The sequence below is a fragment of the Rissa tridactyla genome, chromosome 2, assembly GCF_028500815.1.
Source record: "Rissa tridactyla isolate bRisTri1 chromosome 2, bRisTri1.patW.cur.20221130, whole genome shotgun sequence".
Lineage (NCBI taxonomy): Eukaryota > Metazoa > Chordata > Aves > Charadriiformes > Laridae > Rissa > Rissa tridactyla.
This window is the reverse complement of record NC_071467.1, coordinates 157078783-157105265: the sequence shown is the minus strand read 5'-3', so window position 1 is coordinate 157105265 and position 26483 is coordinate 157078783. Positions and strand designations below refer to the sequence as shown.

General features: G+C 36.5%; 1 protein-coding gene across 3 annotated transcripts in view; it reads right to left on the bottom strand.

Moving 5' to 3' along the window:
* Positions 1 to 682: 682 nt before the first annotated feature.
* NCAPG2 (non-SMC condensin II complex subunit G2) overlaps positions 683 to 26483 on the bottom strand; it is a 51837-nt gene continuing 26036 nt past the window's right edge. For 2 of the 3 annotated variants that reach the window (XM_054193088.1, XM_054193089.1), the window contains exons 14-28: positions 24654 to 24876; positions 23279 to 23406; positions 22623 to 22796; positions 20808 to 20878; positions 20379 to 20532; positions 20036 to 20209; positions 19414 to 19530; positions 19164 to 19307; positions 16484 to 16583; positions 15456 to 15640; positions 14556 to 14699; positions 12146 to 12249; positions 9009 to 9106; positions 8509 to 8611; positions 683 to 3630 (exon numbers count right to left, since the gene is read on the bottom strand). In XM_054193088.1, the coding sequence (XP_054049063.1) occupies positions 3579 to 3630; positions 8509 to 8611; positions 9009 to 9106; positions 12146 to 12249; positions 14556 to 14699; positions 15456 to 15640; positions 16484 to 16583; positions 19164 to 19307; positions 19414 to 19530; positions 20036 to 20209; positions 20379 to 20532; positions 20808 to 20878; positions 22623 to 22796; positions 23279 to 23406; positions 24654 to 24876 (1971 nt within the window). In that variant the 3' untranslated portion in view covers positions 683 to 3578. The remainder of the gene's footprint in view (positions 3631 to 8508; positions 8612 to 9008; positions 9107 to 12145; positions 12250 to 14555; positions 14700 to 15455; positions 15641 to 16483; positions 16584 to 19163; positions 19308 to 19413; positions 19531 to 20035; positions 20210 to 20378; positions 20533 to 20807; positions 20879 to 22622; positions 22797 to 23278; positions 23407 to 24653; positions 24877 to 26483) is intronic. The other variant, XM_054193090.1, reaches the window with a different exon arrangement.

Below are 26483 nucleotides of genomic sequence, written 5' to 3'. Positions count from 1 at the left end.
AGTCCCTACAAATAAAATTAAAACATAGATTACTACAAATAGTTTAAAGCTATTACTTTCTTCCGTAATATTTATACTGAATATATATGCACGAAGGGGAGAGCCGTAGGGATGTCACTTACAGGTGCTACTGGGACTAGAAAAGTTATTCTTCAAGCAGTTGTACATTAGCAGTGACCGCCAATGAAATTGCTCGAAGGAGTATTTTAGAATGGTGTTATCTTCTTCCTGCTTCAAGCAATTTCATTAATCAAAGTCAAGTTCAGCCCTTGAAAAAGCTGAACAGATCTCAAAGGGGAAGTTCTCAGACATGCGGTTAGGACAGTGCTGCTGGCCGAATACCAAGATTATTCCATAAAAACCACCAGAGACCAACCCCTCTCCTCCAGTAACACCATTTCAACAACACTTTCAATTAATAAAACGAAACAAATTTGTTTTACAGGTTTCCAAACAATAACTCAGCTTAAGGAACATACTATTTATTTGTATCTTCAAAACAGAAGGAAAAGGTAAGGATTTAGCAGTTTGGCAAGACTTAGTTTGCAACGAGAACAGCAAGTAAAACCTAGAACTCTTAACGAGATTTTTGTGAAATTTGACCCAAAGCCCCAAGGAGAAGAGTCCTGGCAGACCTCGGCTCAAGGAATTGTTAAGACCATCATTATTTGTGTTGCAGAAAGACAATATTTTTTCATCTGTCAGAGCAGTTCTAGTAGAGCTGGACTAGAAATTGATCTGAAATCCATACACCGGCTGCACAACCAACGCAAAATGATTTCAACATTCTTGAGAGGCACTTGAGTACCAGCCACCAGGAGGACAAAGGTTTATCTTTAAATTTTCCTACCCTTCCCAGCAATAGCACCTCTGAGTTCTTCAGAAGAAATCTGCGTGTTTCTGACGTTGGCATTACTTTTATTTCTTTCAGGCTCAGGGATATTACCTCTGGACCAAGTATTACATGAAATGGGAAAACTGCAAAAGCAATACTATACACTGAGGAAAAACAAGGCAGTAAATTTGGATTCTCTTCTAATCTAATAACATGAGAAAATGCTGAACGAAGGAGAAGCAGAAAAAAAGAAACTGTAATTTACATATTCATTAAGTAATTTGTATAATCAGAAGATTTAAAAGGTCATTATTGGAACACCTGCCTGTTAACAGATGTAGAAGAATGAAGGCCAAAGAACACAGTTTTTATAAAGATGTTGATAGATAAACAGTTGGCAGATCCACAGGTACCTGCTGTGGCAGCGTTAGTCTTTTTGGCTCAGGCTACTGTTGTGGATAAGGTAAATCTTCCGGAATTCCTGCATCCATACACATACTGGCTTTCCTGTTGCAAAGCCTGACAGTTGTTTATTAAAAATGTGGTTGCTTTTAAATAACAACATTCCAGCTAAATAAGCTTTTATCCAGTAGGGAAGTTTTACACACTCAGGTCAAGTATGAATTCAATGTAAATCAGGATGAAAGTGATTCGTTGCACTCGATGGAGCAGATACTAGAAAAAAAGGCTTACTCTTACCACCGAAAGAAAACCAGCACAGTAGATGCCTGCTCAGGTAGACGGGGGTACAGCACTGTGCACAAATCTTAATCAAGAATGAGGAGTCTTGATTAATTTCCTGTCTTAATTTCCTAAATTTGTTAATTTCCATTGCAGTGCCACGCAGTAACACTGGAGACCTCAAGAAGCCGTTTGCATCGACACGTAACTGCAGATAACCAAGTGTTAGATACCCAGCTCTAAGCTGGTCACCGTGTGGTACTTTTAGTCCGTGGCTGAATCATTTTCTGGGGATTCCTGTTAGATCTCCATCTGAAACAGACAAAAATACAGCATTAGGAGCTGTGCTGGCTTCGGATTTATCTTCCTGTCCCTCTGTTAATTTTTTCTCTCTTTTCCTTACAATTTTGTTTTACAATTATTGTTATTTCTTTTTAACTTTTAAACTGTTTCTATCTCAACACATGAGTTTCTTTCTGACTTTTACCCTTACAATTCCTTCCCATCCCACTGCGGGGCGGGGAGGGAGGGAGCAGCTGTGTGGGGTAAAACCCCCCCATGAGCTTAGACATCTAATTTACAGATATCTCAGTTAAGGCAAAATAACATTCTGCAATCAGCATTCTATTACTAGTCTTAGGAGAGCATCTAGTTGCATTAGCAAAATTAAATAAGTGGTTTACCTCTGCATTATCTGCATCATTAGTATTAATTTATAAAAATAGCTAAATATAAAATAATTTAACTTATGTATTAATCAAGTATATATTTAATAGCTAGGGCATTTCCCCTTCAGTACACTTGTCACTGGGTCACACGAATAGTCAGGTTGAGAGGGAGCTCGGGAGATAATCTGGTCCAGTCCCCGGCTCGAGCAGGGCTAACTTCAAAATGATGAGATGATGGTCAGGGCCTTGTCAGTCAGGTTCTGCACGTCTCCAAGGATGGATGTTCCACAGCCTTTCTGAGCAACCTGTGCCTGTTCTGCTTCCAGTTTCAATTCACTTTCATAAAGAAATTTTTTTTTCTTATGTCCAACAAGAATTTCTCTTGCTGTAAGTTGTTTCTGTTGCCTCACATTGTCTTCACGTGTACCTCTAATAAAAGTCTTTTCTTAACCCTCATCCAGGTAGTTGAAGACAGCAATAAGACCACCCTTCTGCACTGGCCATGCTGGTACAGAGGATTAGTCCGTTGCAGGTAGAAACGTGTCTTTGTTGAGCATAACAAGATTCATTGATCCTTAAATGCAGCTTGTCAGGACCCCACTGAATGGGGCCACCCCACCCCTCAAAGTATCAACCATTGCTCCCAAGTCAGTGTCATCTGCCAACAGACTGAGGTTGCATTTCATCCCATTGCCCAAGCTTTTAATAAAAATGTTAAATAATATTCGCAGCAGTAGCTGCCCTGGGGAATGCCGCAAGTAACCGGCTTTCAATCTGACAGTGTAGCATCATTCTTCTTCAAGTCTGATGGTCCAGTCCCTTTCCCACCCACCTTCTAAGTTCAGCTCTCTCCCCCTTGGCTCTAGGGACGCTACAAGCCCATGTACAAGTCTTTGCCAAGGACAGGAAAGATGGTGTTCTCTGCTCTCCCTTCTTCCACAAAATGGAGGGAAAGGAGGTTGGTTAGGCAGAGCTTGCCCTGGTGAATTCATGACGGCTATTCTCAATCACCATTTTGTCCTTCATGTGTCTTGAAATTAAATTAATTTCCATAACCTTAAAGAATACGCTGCATAGCCTTCCCAGGGAGTGAGGGTACGTGCTACCTCAGTCTCCAAGTATATAAGATACAATTACTTTTTTATAAAAAAAAAGATATTGATTTTACACCCCCCCAAATAATACATTTTTATACAGAATAACCTCTTTACAGCTGTTTGAAAAATCTTTACTATTACATGATTTCTGTACACACTTTTATACATTTTTCCTGCTTTATATGTACAGAATAACAGAAAACAAACTTTAACAATTGATAAGTTTACAGGATAATCTTTTTAAAAAAGCAATACATCTTTCTTCCTTTAATTTTCATGACAAAAGCTTCCGTGTGGTCAAAGATTCAACAAGTCATCCAAAATTTTCAAAGATGATTCATACAGGATTCTGAAAAGGCATAAAACAATGCATAACAGGATTAGATATGCCAAATGCTAAATCAATCCTCGACTATTTGATTCCCAGAATATAGCTACCCCATGATTTCTGTGACAAGTTACTCCCTATTAGTTTAAGTATTAAATATGCCTTTACAAATTACGTTTAAAATAGCCGGGGTTTTTTTTTCTTTCAACTTTTCCATTTTTCTGGCATTCAGCTCTAGCTATAGCGTGATCTACAGCAAGACAGTTTAAATTACTATGTCAATTCAGGCACATTTTCTAATATTTCATCATCTATTTAAAGAACCCACTCGTTTTCTTCACAGCATTTTTACTCTTTTTTTTCCAAACATAAATAGTCAAATCCTTTACCGCAAATTCATACTAATGCCATTTTCATTTATTTCCTTCCTTTCTCCCTCATTCTTCAGTCTTCACCACTTTTCTCCCCCCGCTCTGGCATTGTTTTTTTTACAAGCCTGAGCTTTCCGGCTTGTCCTTCGCAGCAGCCTGCGTCAGCTGCACGTACACCCACTTCAGCCCCTTTCTGCCTCTCTCTTGTCTCACATCACTCCAGAAACAGTCTCAGAGTTCAGCTCTGAACTTTCCGTTTGGCAGGCCCTTTTTATTTTCTTGCGTTCCCTGACACAGTCACTCACGTAGCCTTTGTAGTTGCATTGTCACGCAACTTCTTTTAACACTGCTGTAAAATATCCTCAAAACACAAAAATGGGCACTTTGATCTCCTGCCAAAATATTATTTTACTGTTAACCACCATAAACTTCATCCTTCATGTTACTTTTGTAAGATTCTGTCACTCGTATTTCTCAAGCATTTTTTTCTCTATATTTTTATTATTGTAGTCCCAGACTGCTGCCCCAAATAAGCAAGGTCAGTCGTTAATCATGACAAATTAGAGCTTTCACCATGAGACACCAAGACCTGACATACAAGAGGCAGCTCTGGATCTCCCCAGCAGCGCATTGGGTGTTAGGGCTCCCCGAACTCAGGCCGCCACCGCTCTGTCTCATGCTCCTCTCTATAATGCCGTATCCTTTAAGCCATGATGGAATCCCACTGTCAAAGTTATTATTACAGTGTACTATAAAATCAGTATAATTACTTGAGAACTATGGTTTTAGGCACAATGCTACATTGTATAAATTTTATTCCGTTAGCATTTAAGGCTAATAAAACAATGGATGTGCAAAGTGGGACCACGCACCTGCCGCCCATTGGGCAGGAAGGCGCCGTTCAGAACAACTGTACGCCTCCCCAGACACATCTCAGCCAGCTTTACCCGGGACCTTTCTAGTCAACTTGTAGATAAGTGGCAGACAAATAATACACAAAGTTCTATCACAAAACAATTCAAGAACCATTATTTACAGATTCAACGAGAGCGCAGTGAAGAGTTTGGGAAGCTAGCTAAATGATAATACTCAAGAACTATCTTTCACTAGCTAAATTCTAACACCCCTATATCAAAATGCTAATTAAAGTGAATACAAAATATTAAGTAAGAGGTATTATTCCATAGCACATTTCATCTTATAGAACATGGAACATTTTGTCTAGCCTCCAAATCACTGCATTGACAGCTTTATCCATGTTTTTTTGCCAGGCGTAAACATTTGCGTTTTATAAACTAAACAAATGTGTGTGCCATTACTCTTGAGGAAATTCTCTCAATATACAATATGTTGCCCAGAATTTTTAAGTGCACTGAACAGCATTTTAAAAATAATAGACCCACAGGGCCACCTTAAACTGCTCACTCAGCTGAAGAGGGAAGAGTAAATTACAATGAAAAGTTTTGCTTCTGAATTAAGTGCAGCAATTCCTTGTTTAAGGGCAGCACTTTAATTACTACACCAGACAGCATTTTTACTTGTTTCTTTCTTTGCCAATATGTAGCAGATAACTTCTAAGTCTAAATTTAAGATGCTGGCACAGAATGCCAAGTCTCTTAGGAAATTAAAGAATGTCACTATTTCCTGGTATACCTGGGTATTAAATAAAATAATCCCTCAAGGAGTTATGATGAGTAATGCATCCAGAAGCAAAAAGTAATACTACTATTAAGTATGAGTTAAGAAACGAGGAATATATTTTAGAATGCATTAGTGCAGCACTGTGTGTTATAAGGCTGTGCTCAGAGTAATGATCAGAGATCTAGCTTGCTGCATACCATAACTAAAATTTTGGAGTTTGGCAAGTGGAGTAGGATGATAAAATCATTTACAAACAACAGAGCGCATTTCAGACTGTATATAAGCACATTTTAGTTATACATTTGCACACGAGTAGTAGTATAGTACTAGTCCTATGCTAGAGCATGACAAATGGCATGTCGGAAGACACTAGGGGCCCAGCCCAGTCCAACGTTCTGTCTGTCTGAGAAAGTGCAAACACGCTGTAAATTAGTGAAGCAAAACCTGGTCATTAAAGAACTTCCCCCTAACCTTTTTTCAGAATAAATTCTTTTAGCCTTCAGGAGAGAGAAAAAAAACCCAACACACCTGTACAAATATGAATCCTCCCCAATTCTGCAAAGCCCTGTGACAGCATCTAAATTTTGTTATCATATTGCAGTTCTGATTCTTGTGAAAAATACTTCCGTTCATGATGTTTGTACTCCTAATCTTTTAATTTTATCCGCAACTGTCCCTTGGGTTTGTGTTATACAAAGGCAGCCATTCATATATCATGAAATTAAAACGCTGTGTAACATCTTACGCTCTCCATCCGTCCCAGCTTCTAGGTTGATTTGTCCCAGTTCACTGGGCAGAGATGATCACATAGATTCATAAACAATTACCTGTGTTCTTACAGAAATTTATAGTCAGTAGTGCACTCAAGTGGCAGCAATTGCACATTTTAATAGGCCTATTTATTTAATCGTGTTAAGATTTGCTTTAATTTCTCAGCCTTTTCTACTGTCTTGATTAAAACACGTGCACAACTGGATCGTGATACTCTGCTGCTCACCTTTCTTTTACAGATCATTATTATTTTTAAAAATATTCTACTAGAGTACTTGGCAGCCCAACGTTAAATGATTTCATGGCAAATAAAAAAAATTGGGTTTTGTTTATTTTTATTTGATTTTGTTTCTAAGCTAGGTGCCAACCAAAAGAAATTTGTCACAGCTGAGCAACTAATTAAAAATATCCACCCAGGAAGCAGAGTCACTCTGAGTTTTAGAAGTCCAATTATGTAGTGATTTTTTTTTTTAATAAGATATTTTTTGGTTCTTTATCAATTTTATGTTACATGAGCACAATGTCCTCTGTGGAAACCACTCAAAGTCTTGACAGCAAAATTTCTGTTTTCTATTTTCTTATGTCAGACAGGAAATGGGAGTGAAGGCTTTGATATTTTTTTTCCCTTTTGTTTTTTAAATAAATCTCTTATTTGACAGTACTTAACTGAAATGGCTCCTATGTCTTTCTGGTCTAGTTCTTAAGTTTATATATCTCTCTAAAGAGAGTTATGTAATACCCTTTTGGCTCTGATATAATAACAGATTTAAATGAATGAGTGCATATTCTGTTAGCAACAACACAGCTACTCTATCATATTGTCCTGAATATCAGGCTTTTCTTTTTCCTGGAAAAATCCAATTTACCTTCTGCGCTCCTGAGCCAAGTGGATATTTAGTATACAGCCCTCAAAGTCCTACCACTGCCAGAACACTTCGTGTAGCTGTTGGGCTTCTTGACACAAGTGGAAACTCTAAGAATTTGAAGGAGGGAAGGAATACAGCTCATGTTGCCTCCTTGATAAAGTCTTATTTTTCAGTGGCATGTCATAACTTTAGTATTGGCTTTAAATCAGTGACACCAATTCAGTCACAGCACGGCCACCAAAGGTCTGTGTCTAGTCATTACAACGCCAGAGAACAACACACCTCAGGCTAGTGATCCACCAGAAGAGCGTGCTGCGGAAGTGTCCTTAGGTCTGAGGGGCCAGGCGATGACCTCAAATGAAGCAGGGTATTTTTTTGTGCTTCGTTTTTTAATTTAAAAATCTTTCTATTCTACATCCATTGTTTGACTGAATAGTAAGGATCAATTTGAGGAATTAAAGACTGCAAGGGCCTCTGCATGTTCGGGCCACTGTGGTGCATTAATAACTTTCTCAGTACTTTTGGATGAATGTCCATAACCATCGTTTGTTTTCTTCATATTCTATGTTTGTGCTTTTTAATGTCTACTTTGCATGTTTTCTAATTTCATGGCGAGTTCAATAACTAGGCAGAAATCAAATGTTACCAAATTTTTAGACTTAAGCAAGTTTGAAACACTTAAGGCTAAAGCATTTACCATGATTGTCTATCTTAGGCAGGTCTGAAATAAATGATTGCAAATACAGTGTAACCAATCACTTCCAAGAAACTTATGCCCCAAAAATCTGAAAGTCAACCAAATACGACACTGAAATTGCAAAGAAAAGCAAAATAAAGTCGCCTGTGGAAAGGTCTTAAAGTTATTGTCATATTCAGTTAAATTTTTACCATCTGCATAGCTATGGATTCATAGGTCTAATACCAAAATGTGGGAGAATAATGCTTTGTTCTACATCTGCTGCTAACGGAACTGAATTTCAGAACTGAATCCTGCAATATTCAGGATCAAGTCGTAACACATTGAAATTAAATGCAAAAACCTAAACTATAAAGATCGCAATCACAGCAAATGTACGGGCAGGAAATCTAATACTACCCTGGGCTCAATACCTCATCATTCTTTTACCCACTATTTTAAACCTTGCAATCTTTCAGAGCGCTCTAACCGTATTATGCAAGTACAAAACGCAGCGAATTATTGCAGAGAGGGTACAGGAGAGGTTAGTGTTCATTTTCCACAGCACATTTACCTTTCAGTGCTGCTAGATTCTCCTGCAGCAGCATCCTTGCATGTTAGCAGGGACCTTTGAATGGCAGGTGCAATATCCTTTAGAAGTGAAGTTTTGTGCTTACCTATTTGAAATAAGATTATGTTGAAGAGTTGGAAGAAAATAATGATTTATCAAAAAAGAAAAGCCCTGCATATTTTAAATTTTTTTTTAACATAAAAGATTGTTTAATGAAAGATCAGATATTAAATTCAATTTTCACTGTTCTGGATTAATTACCGTGTGTTTCAGCCAATCATAATATAGGCATGGACCCTACGAGTTAGCACAGTTGTCTTTTTAAATTCATTACACAAAGATTGAAAGTCCAAAGCTTAACAATGTGATTTACAAGTGATATAACCTTAAATCCTGTAGAAAAATGGTAAGTTAACAGGATAAGTACCCATTGAATTGTATAAGAGCTTCTTTCAAAATGTAGCACATAAGAAAAAAAAATAGACAAAAATGGTTTGACTGACCTTTAATTATAATCACAATGCAGACACTAGCTGTTAGACTAAAAATCCCTTCAATTTCTTCAGAGAGAATGCATTCCATTAATTCATTTAAAAATGACCTAAGGAAAAAATAAAGCAAAGATACATTGTAAATCATGTTTCTTTCAAAATAGAACTGAAGACAACAAGTTTATGATTATGCTACCCTGCTACCTCAGCTTCTGAGAGACCACGCAGGACAAAGCAGTGGTTATTGGGTAATTGAAGACTACGTGCTGCTTCTGGAACTGAGACTATCTGAGTTTGCAGAACGGTAAATTGCTTAGGAAGAAAATTAAAAAGTTTGTACACAGAATACGTAGCGGTTAAGAGAAATGAAGCGCTCGTGTAATTTGTGTTGAAGTTTCTAACTTCAATTTCTACTGAAGTTTAAAAGAACATCTTATGTGACTCCAATGGTTTGTTAGTAACTACTCATGCCCTTAAAACTATTACTACTTGCAGACTGATTAGAAACTGGAGTTTAATTAACACTTTGGTCTAAAATATTTATCTCAAAAATTGAAATAGATGGGTTTCCAACTACAAAAGAATGAAGAACATTTATAACTAAATATAGCCCCAAAACACTTCCAAACTGCATTTTAGATATTCAAGTATGGACAGACCAACAGAATCAAAACAACTGTTCATTTTAAAGTCTGAGATAAATGCTAACTCTATAAGTATCTTAAGAGACTCACTTTTAGCAAGCAATGATAGTATTACCAGCAAACTTTAGAGGTGTTTTGGGACATACATTAAGAAAAAAGAAGCAAGGGAGTCAAGGAAGATGTCTACCAACGAAACTAAACTGCAATACGGAATAAGGCAATGTTACGGAATGAAACCACTAATTGGTCATTATAGTGTTTACGGTAAAAATAACAAATTTAACTCAGAAGCAATTCACAAAACCAGAGAAAAGTAAAAGAACAACAGGGATAAAGCAGAAGCCGGACAAGATTTGTAATCCTCATACTCCTCAAGGCACAAACCTAAATGCTCTGTGACGAACTAAAGGGGAAACTGAGAGCAGCAGACGTTTCAATAACTTTCCCTAAAATATTTCAAAATACCTTTGGCAATATTATTATCTGTTACCAAAACTGAGCATCGTAAATACCCAGTTCCGACTTTAATTGTTCTTCTGGCTTTTATTGTGCTAAGGTATGAAAATGAAAGATGCAATTAAGAAAAGAACCAACCTCCACTAGTGATTCAGTAAGTAAGCCTCGTAGAAGCTCAAATATTGCTTCAAAGAGAACAACAAAACCTCTTTAGGTTCTGAAATACATATTATGAAGTCACTCCTGCATTGCATTGATTTTAGTATACCATTGGGGATTAATTTGACCAAGTATCGATTCCATTTCATATTGCTCTTAAATTTTTAACTGATAGTATTCCAATCAGAGTCTTGACTTTATTGTTATCACTGTTAAGATCAGTAGGCACAATCTTTAGTTCCATAAAGGAAGACTGTAGTTTTATTGCCCTGTAATAAGACTCCCTGCAGACCCAATGCAGGTGCCTTTCCCCACCTCCCTCTCAAGAAGGGTCCCATGAGCCTGCAGGCAGAGATAAAATAGAATGGAACAATTTGCTATTTACAAATACATGGAAGTTAAAGAGATAAGTAATTGGTTCCTGTACAGATCATTCCCTACTAAAGGAAAGGATACTCACACAATTGGTCAGATATTGTCAAGTCACTCAGTACTATCACTGCTATATGGACTGAAATTCAGTGCTAGAGAATGACTAATTAGTAACTGAAAACATAATAGACGCTGCAGAACCTGGTGCAAGATGACTGTGTGTTCACTGAACAGATTCTGCAGTGTCAAAAGCTCTGACATTCACGTTGGTGTGGAAAGATGTTAATTCCTGAGATATTGAACGATTTACTATTGGAATCCAATTATGACCTATCAATACAGATTAATAAAAAAAAACAGTGTTAACAGTCTAGATGCACCAGTGGAACCAGATATAAATTATCTCCTGACTTAAATCTTCTTCGCACCAAAAGACAAATACTAGATATATGTTTATCAAAGTACTCATAGAAACAATGTGGTCCAAACTAGCAGCTTTCTCCATCAAGAATAGACAAGATTCTCCTTGACCGCTATCAGGAAAAGTTTCAGAGGAATAAATTGAATTTCTGCATCTCTTTTCAGTAGAGGTGTGTAAAATAATTGTGTTTCCCTAAAATAGAGTACCTTGATGGACAGCTGCTGCCTCACAGAAGAACAAGATTTGGATTAGGAAACCTATTGCTGGACTCTCTGAAGTCCTTTGTTTGGCAAGTTCAACTAGAACTAGAGATGGATTGAGAAGTGAAAAATCTCATGACAGCAGAGACAGGAATATGCCTGTCAGATGAGGAAGTTAAGAATAGGAGTTAGTTGTCATAAGTCATGGAGAATGATAGGACTTCCAAGGACTTCACATTAACCCCTTGATCATGCAGAATAACACTGGTGTGTATAGTCACATTTATATAGTAAATAAAAATTGAATAGGAGCAAACTAAGCACTGAACGATAACAAAATTAACTTGTGACAATTTTAGAAGATATCCAGGGTACCCACTAAACATAGCAAATAAAAAAACCAGTTTATGTCTTACAAAAATTAGGTAACCCTACTTTTGGGGGCTTTTAAGACTCAGATACTTTAAAACTATTTTAAATTTTGTGATTTTAATACAGCTATAGTACATTTGTCACCTCATTGCAATTAAAGGATTAATGCTATTTCTGGTAAATATTTTACATAATCTAAATACCTCTATATTGAGGGGACTAATATTTATAACTATCTTATGAAAGACACAAGCCAAGATGTATGATTAAAGAATTCATTTCAATTAACAGTTTTGTAAATAAGAAGCACTCTTAGAAGCAGTTAAAAAATGGAACCAACCCCCCCCAGACAACACCTACAAGCAACATGTCAAGAGAAAAGGATTTTGAAGTAGCACAGGTAAATTTAATAAGCATCTAGTTCCTCAAAACTTATTTGAATTTAGAAATTAAAACTTTATCGATGACATATAAGCTCTTCTATAGTAGCAACAACCTTGGAAAAATAAATGTAGAAACATTTACCTGACAACATTAACTGACTTCATAATTATGGCCATTAAACTGCTTGAAAGAGGAGGAAGGTCTGAAACCGTCTTTGGTATTGTTAAGTCTTTTTCACTGGAAGCCTAAAAAAAGAAAAAAGTCAACAACTGCTGGAGATCAAGAAGTGTATGTATACAGAAAACATCAAAGCAAATCTGTATTTCAATAATTACACTAACCAAGATCTATTCTTAAATAATTAGAAGAAACATTCCTGTGTGTTCTTTGAATAGCCTTAATCCAATTGTGTGTGTCCAAATAAACAAAACAAATTTAAATTAGAAAGGCTAAAACTAAACCAAATAAACAGTATTTGTACCAAGGCATATATTCTCCACAGTTCTGAACAGAAGTTTCATTTAACTACATTGTTGGCCACTATTTATAAAGGCACAGCCTACTAAACTCAAATGAGTATCCTCTGTGTCTCCATGTTTAATGTGCAGCCATAATTTCTAAAAATAACTTAAGTGACAGCAATTCCCGATTCGGTGTCTCAGCTTTTTTTGGTACGAAGTTCTGGGGCCCCTCTGTCCAAGAGGGACATTGAGGTGCTGGAGCATGTCCAGAGGAGAGCTACCAGGCTGGTGAGGGGTCTGGAGACCAGGTCGTATGAGCAGAGGCTGAGGGAGCTGGGCATGTTTAGCTTGGAGAAGAGGAGGCTGAGGGGAGACCTCATTGCCCTCTACAACTCCCTGAAAGGAGGTTGGAGAGACGTGGATGTTGGCCTCTTCTCCCAGGTGAAGAATGACAGAACCAGAGGAAATGGTCTGAGGTTGCAGCAGGGGAGGTTTAGATTAGATATTAGGAAGAATTCCTTTACTGGAAGAGTGGTCAGGCACTGGAACAGCCTACCCAGAGAGGTGGCTGAGTCACCATCCCTAGAGGTATTTAAGCAACGCCTACATTTGGCACTTCAGGGCATGCTCTAGTGGCAGAGATTGTAAGTTGTTTGGTTGGACTCGATCTCAAAGGTCCTTTCCAACCATGAAGATTCTACGATTCTGGCAAGTATTTAGTTAGAACTGAATTTTGATTTACTAGTACAATAACCTGGGGCAGGGAAAACCCCAGCTCAGATGACTCACTGCAATGAACGTTCATAATCTGTGAATATGAATTTGCAGTATCATTCAAGACTATAAACTTTTATTCTGCTGCATGAATAAAGAGCATGTTCTCATCCCACAGCTGATACATTCATATTTGCAGGTAAAGCTCTGGTATTGTTTCAGTTCCTTCTGTAATGCTGAATCTTAGAAGCAGCTCTGCCGTACTCTGTACTTTCTGGCAATCTTTTATTGCTCTGTTTCTGACTTATCTAGCAACCAGAGTAAGAGCCTCTTCTAGAGAACCTCTGCTCTTCCTTGTTAGTTCTCAAAGCTTCCTGTCTTACTAGCCATATTTTCTCCTAACACTACATGCATTAGTAACATACGTTGGGAATGTTACCCTTCTCCTTCAAAGACAGTAATGGTTCCTTGAACTTTTAGTACATACGATAACCTCTGTCTATATATTTTTTTCAGTATTAGAGCTTCTTTCTTTATATTACAGAGAAACTCAGATGAGATATTTGGAAATCCTCTAGACAAAACCACTGAGGAACAAAAACCAGATATGGTATGAGAAATGGATCTGTATTGAAGCAGAGAATGCAGAAGTGACCAGTGCCAAGCAAGACATCAGCCTGCTTTGGAACAGGATTACGGAACCTTATGGGACAGTTCCAAGAATAGGGAACAGGAATCTTTCAGACATCAGTGGTTCACTAACGCTGGGTGCGACGAAGTGAGGTGCATTTAGAACAATCACTCTTCCTCCTCTTTTCCCTGAGCTTTTATAGCTGAACGCAACATCGTATGGTATGGAATATGCCTTTGGTCAGTTTGGGTCAATGGTCTCGGCTGTTGCCCACATGCTTACTTTTTTTTAGGGCAGGGGTGAAGGGAAGAGAGAAAACCTTGACACTCTGAAAGCCCTGTTCAGCAACAGCCAAAATGAACTGCTGTGCCCTCAACTGTGTTTTAGCCACAATATGAAACCACAGCACAGTAGAGACCAATGGGAAGAAAGTTAACTCCTTCCCAGCCAGACCCAGTACAAATACACAGAGAGAACATCTCAAAAAACATGTGATTAATCTCTAACACTGCCTAATTTCTAAATTCTTCTGTGAGAGGCAGATAGTGAACTAGGTATCAGGACAACTCAGTTCTTACACTGCCGTATTTGTAAGTTATGGAAAATAAAATTTCCTGTTTGTTCCATGCCAACACACAAAATCTTTATCTGCAGTACTAAGATCATCCTTTCTGAACGCAACTGTATTGTTCCAACAAAACATTTACAAGGCAGTAGGTGTAAAAAAAGCGAGCATTAACTTTACCTTCTGTAGCACATAATTTATCTCTGCTACTATTGCAGCCAGGAGAGTAGAGAATACACCTTGGTGAACTGCCGGGCAAGATGAATGCCAGCGCTGGACTGTATGTATGAATTCTCCAAGAGGGATTTCAATAGAGTGGATCAACTAAAACCAAAGAAAAACAGATCATTTTTTTCAGATTGCCTGAGTACAATTGAAATATTTCAGCAAACTTCTCTGTGAAGAAGTGCAGATCACACTTTGAAAGCTATTGAGGTATTCTAGTCACCTGGGATCGGAAAAAGAATCACTAACACGGTTGGGAAGCCTACTCATAAATTTGGGAAAAACATACAAACCAACGGCTGTAACAAAAAAGAACTGCAATGTTTTTCAGAAGTCCATAAAAGCAGACCATCACATTTTCCCGATCCACCCATCTCAGTACTATCTATACAAGAAGTTAACTTTTCTGTGAAGGTAGGAAGTTTTAAAGAACTTTAGGACATCATACATATTTTGAAGCTGGTATAATTCAGGCTGAAATAAATAAATACAAGAATGACAATTTCTCCTCCCTCCCAAGATTATAATATGTATGTAATCAAATCCTTTGCTCTGGAATGAGCAAGTTCGTTTAATTGCAGATAAGTTAAATAACCTATGAGTACTAGGGTAGTTCAGGATCATTGATAACAGGGTTAACATTGTTCTCCATTTTACTGTTTTTTCTGTCATGATGAAACCAGCAACGGATTAAAAAAAAAAAAAACCCATCAGTAACAAGGAAATTTAGAAAGTTCAACTGAAAATTTAATCAGATGTCGACTCGAATAATAACCTCAAAACATCTAACACAGTTGCATAAAAAACATGGATACATCTACACATTAGGTAGCAATTTCAAGTGTAATGTGATACCTGAATCCCTTCTTCCTGCTGTTTCTTGAGTCTACGTGCCACGCATTCTAAAACTTTCTGGAAGACTGTCTGTACAGCATAGAGAAGATTTGCCACTTCATCTGTCTCAGTATTCTGAGTTAAAGAAGCTTCAGTAATTTCTTTTAGAGAATACAGTAATACTGGAGCACAAAAGCCACCTCTCTCTAGGAAAAGAGATAAATACCACCATATAAAAATTGTAATGAGATATTCTTCAGGTACAAGCTTAGAATGAAACTCAGTTATATACCATAAATAGCTATAGTTTACAAGTGTAGACGATATATTCAGATTCTGAGAATCCTCATCTGAAGTATTCATACAGTTCAATCAATATTTTAAGTATAAATCCAGCGTTCCTTCCAATTCTTGAAGTATAGGGATTAAAATTGTAGATTCTTCATGAACTGAGCTCTAATTTTGTCTGTACTGTAGATGTAAACTTTCCAAATGTGAGCCAACTTTAAATAGTGCTACATTGTTTTTTCCTAAAGCATAATGATGTATATTTACCAATATACATATATCACTTTATATATATTAAAAACTGCTTTATGTATACATAAAAAACCTTATATAGTAATAACTGGAATCTAAGAGCAAGGAAGAGACATCAGTTATCAACAGTAATATGGTTCTGGGTTGGTTCTCTGTTCATTTTCACTTTTCTGAAAAGCTGCTGCGACTTTTAACCATAGAATCATAGAAAAGTTTGGGTTGAAAGGGACCTTTAAAGGTCATCTAGTATTGTGAGTATATATATACACACACATAAATACACATGTATATATATATACATATATACACACACATACACAAATATGTATATATACATATACAGATATACACACACACATACCCCATATTACTGGTACTAGCTAGCATAAGCTGTAAACACTATTTTTTGAGAAACAGACTCCAAAATGCTAAAAGCAATAGTTCTGTTAATATAAGAAGAGTCAGCTAAGTGTATATGGAGATGTTGATGTTAGTGCGAAATATCGTACCTGTTTGTATAACTGAAAGAGCCATATCTAAAAGCTGTGCTTGAAACGCGATATCGCCAAGGCCAACCATTATGACATCTTTACATACTGTCAGGTAGGCCTAGAAAAGAGATGCAAAAGTATATGAGAAACAAAATGTATATAGAGTAACTGTTCAGTAAAACCTAAAAATAATAAAATTGCAAAATCTTAGCCAAGTTCCCCAGAAAGCTGGTGCATCTACTTGGAGTTACTCAGTTCTCAACCTCTGAAAAGCATAAGTTTCCAAACAGTTTTCCAAATGCTTCCATTGCCCTTTCCTCCAGTAAACACAGTTTCTCAAAAGGCAATAAATCCTCTCTCTTTTTGCTCAGGCTCAGATCAGAAGCATTGATACTTAACATTTACCAAGGCAGAATATGACGTCTCTGCCTATCTTGAATAGCAAAATTAAAAACAGAATACAAAAAGAGCTTTTCCCTACAAACTCACACACGTTACATACTAAGCAGATTATAATACTATGTACCAACAGAGTAGAGCAGAGAATTTTTAACCAGTCTATGTATGCGTGAGCTGGGTAGTTCATGGAAACTGACTGCAACTAAAGTTAGTCCTAATCTTACCCTTGACCAAAACCTGAAAGGACTCATATCTCAATGCTAAAATCCACCTTGGGTTAAGTAATATGCCGTGGGAACGTAACAGAAAACAATTCAAAGCTAGCTAAAAAATGCTCACATTATATAAACAAATGCTTTCTATGAAGGGCAAAAGAAGATAAGGGACAAGGGACACTGTCAGTGACAATGCCAGGGTTTGTGTCAAAGTGCCTATCAGCCTTACTCAACAAATCAGTGGCCCAGAGTGAACGGTCCCCCAGTGAATCCCTGCCCATAACAGCAAGTGCAAAACAGAGTAACAGACCAAGCAGAGAAGGAAGCATGAAATGGGAAAGAATGGGATACGTCATGGGGAAAGTGATAGAGAAATGTAAGTGGAAAAACAAGAGGCATCCCAGTCCCCTCTGAAATGCAACAGCATTAAAGAAGCAACTGTAATTATGGTATATGATATGGATATTTTGAGACTAGGTTTGCTTTTAATGCCAGTGTTGCTACCAAATATACACTCCAAACAATTAAAAAGCACAATCAATACCTCATTCCAATAAAAAACAGTATACAAGGTGAGAAGCAAATAGGAGCTGCTTAATAAGCATGTGGCTTATTACAGGAGATGCAAGAGGCCTGGATTCTCTTCTTGACTTCCAGACAAGTCACATCAGTCTTTACACCTCACTTTCTTCTCTGGAAATAACGATGCAAACAGACTTTAAGATCTACTACTAAAGATCATTGTGTGTCATTACTGGCTAGTCAAGTAATATGTCAGATGGGTTTAAAGGTGACAACTGCCTATCTTATTGCTTATCAATAAAGTTGCATTTCCATTCTGTATTTAAACCTAGGAAATTGATCGTAAACATTCTGGTAATGTTGGTAAAGATTTTGTTTCTTGTCTTTCTATAAGGTTGAGTTCTGTGGCTCCAAACTTTTGAAAAATCACCATAAAAGAGTTTTGACATGCATACTAAATTTTCCATTCAGAGAGAAAAGACAATAGCATGTAAAACACACAAGAAACCTGTACCAGGAACAACTACAACACTTGTATGAGTTTACTATCTCTTTATACTTTTCAAAAAGCAATTTGGCTGTAGCAGCAGGATTTAGTACAAGACTGATCTCCTCATTAAATTCCCAGATAACTCACACCCTTCCTCTCTGCTGACTTCCAAAGATATGTTCTATGGGACTTAGCACTAGAATGAAGCATACTGAATTCCTCAAGGTATAATTTTACCTCTTTCTTTTGGGAAAGCAGGAAGGAAAGAAAGGAAGGAAGGAAGCAAGAAAACATGATTAGATTTGAATCCTCTCTCATAATCACACAACCTTCCTGGCCCTCTAAGTCATCTATTGTGCTATCCAACACAACGAATGCACCTCAGTGATTCTACGTCATTTCCAGGACCTTCTATGCTACGGAAGAACAGGCTATTAAGTGCTAGCAAACCACGTAACTATGCCCTTGTTTCCAGCAACTAATTTTCTTCTTTTCAGAACTGAGATTCACTGACAATCTTAACTTTATGTTAATGCACTTTTAATAAAACAGTATAAACGTTACCTTTATTCAATATGGGGGATGAGAGACTGAGGGCAAGAATTACTTGTTAGAAACCTAAAATTTGGGAGACCCAGGTTACATCACCTGCTGTGCTAGAAGTTTCTTGAGTGGGCATTTTCACAAGCGTGAAACATAAAACATGTCAACAGATATGATGAGAATATATATTATGCACTGCTAGGTGAAAAAAGTTTAGATAAGAAAAAAGTATTATTGCCTCCAACTACTTGATTTAAGTGCTCGGGTATGCACAATTACATTTCTATATTCCTATGTTTATAAAATATAAAGGTTATAACTAAACTCAAAGCAATTTAAAAAAAAATAATTGTGTGATTTTAAGCAATCAAAACTGTAGCCTCAGAACAATCAAGACTGTATTTCATTAGGTCATTCACTTGCTGGACTCCAAACACTCCAGTGCACTGTGTTCGTCAATATACGGTTGCTACATATATGGCTTTTCATATTGGCAGCAGTTTGATGTACGTTATAAGAGACCTCTAACCTGGATAATTAATTCAGAAACGTTACTGTGGTTTGGAATGCCATCCTCTTGATCGCTTGCTAGTATAAAAGGTACAACTTGACTTTCTATCCAAGCACCTGTCTCCTTCAGAAGAGAGAGGTACTCTTTTCCTTCTTCAGAAAACTGGAAAAAAAATAAATTACAAGTTGTTTACCAATGGTCTTCCCAATTCTTCTGGAATTTCCTTATGCTGTCAGCTGTAATTCCAGCTTACACTGAAAAGGTATACCTTGTTCTGAAGATGAATACTCAACCTGCAAAAGAGGCTGAAGGCTCTTAGGCTAGTTGCTTGATTGCAGCTACCAGAACCTGCATCAGTTGCTTTCAGAACTGAGCCAAGAACCTCCTGAAATATCAAGGTTTACATTTATATTTTCCAGAAAATCTTTTCAAATGTGTCTTTTCTCAGCAGCTCTAAACAAAAAACTTAAAAAAAACCCCAAACAAACCACCAAACCGCTCAAAAACACAAACCTGGAAAAAACCCGAAAATCAAAAAGCCAACAGGTATGTTTTCAATTTCTCTAACTTGCAATTGATTTTCAAGCTATTCCTTAAGTGTACATTCCAAAGCTCAGGTGTCCCTTAAAAATGCTCACCACTAGACCACAAAAATTTTGAGACACCTAAAAATGACAAGCTGGTTAAAATCTGCCATCTACAAACAATTCTGAACTATTATACTTCTAGTTTAGAATATTTGTTTGAAGTACAAATCAAAAGGAAAATCTTTTAATAAAGGGGATCATGAATCTTATTTTTTTATTCTTGCAGGCCTTTAGTTTGACTCAGGCGATGTATGATACTAAGCACTCTTTTATAAGCAGTGTTTATGGTAAGGAGAATACTACCTTTGCAGCACCGAGAATTTTCAAAAGCTTCATCAGTTTCTTTTTAGGAACAGAGAGTAGGCAACCACGATTAAAAGGATGAGTCAATAAATATTCAATGTAATCAATTGCTAATTCTGGCTTAGATTCTTGTGTAACATGGAGACGTACTCGTCGTTCAGTTGTTTTAATACTCTAAACGAGAAGAAAGCACAAAGACAGTACAACACTTAGTATCTTACTTTACAACTAATTTCAAAGCAGAAAAATAAGGCATTAAAGTGGCTTCTTCTATTAAAAAAAAGCACAATGCCTTTATGAAATCTAGCAATTCCTTAATTCTTTGACATATACATATGCACACCTTTCTTGGGGTTAGTTTGTCAGACAGCCAATCACAGGCTAATTCCATAATATGTCCCACTTGACCCCAGCGACACATGCAGTCTATCAGGGTTGAATATTTGCTTTGGTCAGCTCCATTGTCAATATTTCTGAGTCTGGCGATCACACCACAGCTTAAAAGAACACAAACAAACAGACAGAGACACATTAGCTTTACATCCATTAGCGTAGAAATCATTCAAAGAAAATCAACCAGTACAATATCAAAAAAGATGCACCAATGTCTCAAAGGCATATTTGCACCTCACAGATTTTACTAACGTACTGAATTTGTTTAGTGGATCAATTTATCCAAATGGGTATTTAATATGTTGAGTTGTGAAAAATTAAAAAAATATAGTCAACAAGAGATTTCTTGTCATTCATATTTTGGATTTAAAAATAGTACCTGAATGTAGGAATAGCAGCAGGGGGCATAAAGGATGCCAGAATAACCAATGGAGTCATGCAACGCTCATCCTAAGATAAAAAAAGTAAACTATATGATGTACACATACAGATGCACACAAAGCTAAAGAGAGTACTGAAAAATTATGACTAAATTATCTCAAATTAAGGATTTCCCTTTTTCACTAGAAGTGGAACTGAAAGAAGCTCATAACACGTAGCTTGCAATCTGAAACTTCTGATTCCTATTCTCAGAGGTCAATTATCAATTATCTTATCATTCAGCTTTCTGACAAACCGTCAGAACAACTACCGTGAATAATTATGGCTCCATTAGCTTAATAACCATTGCAAAAGAAATAACAGTTTAGCTTACATTTGCTCTAGCAGAGGCTAATACTTAATTGCACAATCACGACACCATCTAATTCCTCTCAAGTAACTAGTGCCTTAAATGAATATTCATTTCTACCAGAAATGTATAAGACAGACTGTAAAGGAAAGGGTGCTTATCTAACAATGTTAATGTAAAATGCATTACAAGTTGCTATAACACACAAGGTCTAGACCATGACACCGTTTCACTCAGATTATATAGAAAACAATCTATGTGAAAGGCTCTTCAAAAATTGTATACTGTATGCCCAAGCTTCATGAATACAATCAAATGAAATTATTACCTACTTAGACATTTGGAGAGCTAAAGCCTTTTAAAGATGATTTTTCAAAGTACATTTAAAAGCATATTTGTAGCTTTTCAGGAAAGAGACAAGCTGCTTCAATCTGTAGTCTTTTAGAAACTAAGCCTCTGATGACAGGTCTTTTTAGATCCAAGCTGGTTACTCACTGTAAGAATACCAAAGTCAAAGAGGTTGCTTGCTAAAGCTGGTTATCTTGTCTGCTCACCAGAACCTTTCAGGAGGGATGGTACATCCTCTACCAAAAAAGATTTGGAATGTCTTTGAAGACTTCCAAATGCTTTCAGGGTAGAGAGAGCATTTGGTATATTTGTGCTGCAGAATATTATGTAGCAATGAATTGCTTTCCACTCCCTGCATATCTAAAGCAAACTCGAATGTTGTTAAGTATAACAGCCAGCATAACTCAGTGTACTTCAACATAAAAGCCATAAATAAAAAAAAAAAAAAAAAAAAAAAGATGTCCAGTAGATAATCCTTCTAAATGCACTACAGGGTGCAGCAGATACTATTAGCCACTACCAAAAGATCAAGCAGACTGAAAATGACTGATTTTAATTAATTGTTATATCAAACCCAAACAATAAATAAATGCATCAAAAGATCATTACAGAGTAGAATCAAATTAACAGAAACCAAACATAAGAAAGTGAAAAAAGGAGCCTCAGCTGCTTCAGCTGCCTGTTCCAGCAGCTGGATCACAATAAGAAGTGGTGGTAGTAGAGGGGTTTGAGGGGGGGAACAAAAAAAAAATAAAAATGTGGACTCTCATCTACACTGAGTAGTTTTTCTGCAATGGCATATTTTCAGTTACTGATTTCCAAAAATTCCAAAAACATTCACAAGAATAGAAAAGTATAAAAACATTACAAGGAGAGCAATTTATTGCACAAGTATTTGTGTGTTGACTATTTAGCTAATGGTTCGTCAGTCAGACCTTGCAATTGGAGAATAGCTTCTACCCATTTGTGGAATTCCAAGAAACTTGCTATTGTTTATGGTTTGTAGCAACAATGAAAAAGAATACTTAATGCCATGAAAATAGATAAAAGACATAACACATGAAAGCATCTGAAGAAAATGCTAAGCACTTACAGGAACACCTCGGCTTTCTTTACCTTAAATACTTTAAAATATTCAGGAAGTACAGAAGCAAATTTTCTGATAGCATAATCTTTGGCCTCTTCATTGTGATCTAGTGCTTTCTGAATACTTCTCCAGAGAATTACAGCAATCTCCAATAAACTTGCCATGCTGGCCACATCGTTTATTGACAACACATTATTCAAGACCTGAAATACAAACACGTGGATGATATTGCCTATTATATTCTCAAATATAAATTTAGGTTAAAATAAGATTTCAAAAAAAACCTGAAAATCCTTCCGTCCTTTCACGGAGGCATTGAGTTTGTCGTATAACATGAACTCCACGATTCATTCTTACTCTCTCTATATAACTTGAGTCATCTTGCGACATTAATTTTTTTGAATAATTTAATTGCAGAATTAAACCAATTTTAATTAGTACTTGAATTAGGGAAGTATTCATTTAAAATATGCTTCATAGTCCTTCTATCTTATTCTAGCTACTTCACCAAATTTCTGCTATTGCAGGCCATGAAAACACCATAGTGGCCGTTCTCCCCTTCTAATTCCATGGATGCCCAAGTGCTTTCCTTCAGATTTCTGTCGTATCATTAACTGCCCACGTCTTAGATTAAGCACCACAGAAAAAAAGTTACCAGAACTTATCATAAAGTGGACTTCCTTACACTTGTATTCTCCTTTTCACTTTCTTCTTCGTCATCATCATCATCATCATCGCTATCATGAAGACTCTCTTTCATTGCTTTCTGGATGCAGGCATTCAAGCAGCGCCGAATAGTAAGCATCAATTTAGCTACATTTGAATATAATAAGAATAAATTAGACATTTACTATTTGTTAAGAACGTTGCTAATAAATGCTTTTAAGTGTAACGCTGGAAAGCCAGCATGAAAAGTAGGCAACAGAACCAGAAATAACTAGTAAAAAAGGTACCAAATTTCCTGGTAAAAGGAAATGGAAAAAATGTAAAAATGCTTTATATCCTCAAGTACGAAGAAGAAATGGTAACATTATCACCAGGTTCTATAATTTTATTTTGTTAAAAAAAGTCTACTCAAAAAAACCCCAAACCCAACTACCAGCTTATCAAATCAGGATTAGAGGAAGCTCCCACCGCTCCTACATTCGGCTGGCATAGCTATTAACGACCTATGTTCAATAATACATTCCCGCCAATTCCAATGATTTATAAAAGATGTAGTAGCCTAACTGTTGCATTCCTTAATAAGAAGCTCATCTCTAGATAAAAGTGAAAGGATTATGTCCACTCTGGTGAAAGTACGACTAGCTAAAATATACCAGCGCATATTATTTCAAAAGTACCCTAACAAGGTGATACAATCTGTCAAGGGGCAACAGTTTGGGCATTCTACCCAAGTCTCTCCATGCTGGCTACTTTGTTTTTAGACGATCAGAACTCCTCTGAAACAAAATTTTCCTGATTTTACTTGGTTCAATAGCACTTTTATTAAAAAAAGCTATATTCTGTGCAGTACATATCCTCTTCACTGAATATTTCTGAAGCTTTTAATGGGAAGGAAAGCTTTTTAGATTTTGTTTGAGCAACTTGAAATACTACTGATCCACAAATCTCAGATAATCAGGTTATCGGACATAAATATTTTTCACCTTCTATATAATCTTCCACATAAAGATATCAAATCATTTGAGACACCAGGGTATTTTATTTCACTATTTTTGCATGATAAATAGGTATCAACTTAGATATTAGATAGTCTTAAGGTCCACGTGATGAGAAAGAATAAAAGAGAGACCAGATAACACCACCTGCTAGGGAGTATAGTACTGCACTCAAGAGAGGAAACAAAAAGCTTTGGTCTTCTCATTGTTGCAAAGGGTTATGACTGTTGTCACCAGGGTTCATTGCTGGTGCCAAGAACTGAAAAAACCTACAAAGTAGTATTATACTAACAACAAAAGAGCTAGCAACAACATACCACTGTTAGAGAAAAAAATTAAAAAGCAATTACAGGATGTGATATTAGTATTTCCAAAGACTCATAAGGTTTTGTACTTTACCTATATTGGTAGGGGCAGTATATTCATAAGCATATTGGTAGAACTTCCTAGCTGCTGCTGAATTCATCTGGATGAGAGTAACACAGCGCTCACACCACACATCCTCAGGTTGGTTAATGGGAAAGAAAGAGTTGAATAAGAGGTTCACTATGCGTCGTGACACAGGCCGTGAATCAACTTCAAGACGAGCCAGAAGATGCTCCATGGGACAGATTTTCCAGAACTTTTTAAAGAGAGAAAAATATATTACAGCAGTTAAAAAAATAAAGAGGAAAAAACAATCACCTTTTAAGTGTTGTCCATATGAGAAGTCTCAACAAATATAAATAGCATTTTCCAGAAAAGCATGAGCTTTAATTTTTACCAAAATACCAGCATTTTCTTGAGGTCACATATTGCTGCAACAATGCTACTTTACTGTTCTGACACACCTCTAAACCTCCTGGAATCTCTGACAGAGCGGTAAAATTCTGGTTTGAGCAATTCCAGCTCAATATACCTGCAATACTAATGCAATTCCATAGGTATAGGGAAGAATTGTTTACTCTACAAGGGTATCAACACAAAATATAATTATTTCTCATTATGTGCCATGTTTCATATTCTCCTCATAGGACAAAGTAGGACCAAATTACCTACACATCCTAAAAATGTGCATAGAACAGGACCCTTTCCAAAACCATCCTAAATCATAAGTGCATCCCATTGTCAGCAGAGCTCTAGCTTATTTTTAACACAGTAACTGAAGGTTATGAAATTCAGAAATAAACAGCGCGTTATGCCAGCAGTGATATCACTCACATTTGTAACTTCTGTGAGAAAATCTTGAATTAGGCTGTGCACTTCTGGATTAAAAAAAAAAAAACAACCCAAAAAAACCTCAAAACACACCCAAAAAAACCAAACCCACCCAAAAAATAGGGTTTCTTGGCACTGAAAAATATTGTTTTATTCTTGAGTAGAAATATTTGCAGCAGCTAATTCTCCCATGGTTTCGAACTATGAGCATCCCTTCTAGAATTACCATAAAAGGTCAGTCCTTGGAACAAGCATCAAAGTAATCCCAGAACTTACCAGAGATACATATTACATTTTTTTAAATAAATAGGAAGTTACTGCAAAACATCTAACACTTACTAGGAATTTTTTTCTTTTATGTAAACCTGATCTTTTCTTTAGAAGATAAGAGTCTTCTAATACATAAAGCACAGGCTCGATGGAAGATACACATTATGCCTAAAGAATGAACTAATACCTAAAAAAACCATCCCTGAAATTGAGAATTATCTTTTTCCTCTGCCTTTAATGGCAGCAAATTCAGAATGATTCAGGAAAGCCAAAAAAATTGTTTGCTTGAACTTTGATACTGAATGACAAATAACTTTCAAACAAGATTTTTTTTATACATTTAAGAGCAGCATGAATAACTTGTATTCAACATCAACAATGCTTTAAATCGTTTTTCTTTGTGTGCAGTCTTTTAAAAACAAGTTAAAAATGCTTGTTTGTATTTTACTATACAGATAACTGACACTAACAGAACAATTCATGACCGTAGGCGTCAGTCCTCTAAATCATACTTCTATATCATATCTTCTGAAGAGTTAAAACTCAGGACAAGAAGTACTAAGTGTCTGGGAGGTTACAGAGTATTGTAGAAATTAATATTAAAAAAGACATTAAAAGATTAGAAAAAATTACATGTAAACAGATTATTAGGGGAATATGCTTACTGAGTATTTTTAAAATAATAAATAATAACACAAGAATACAATAGAAATGGTGATTAAGATTTCAGAGGCCAGCAAGTTCAGAACAACAGTTCTGTGA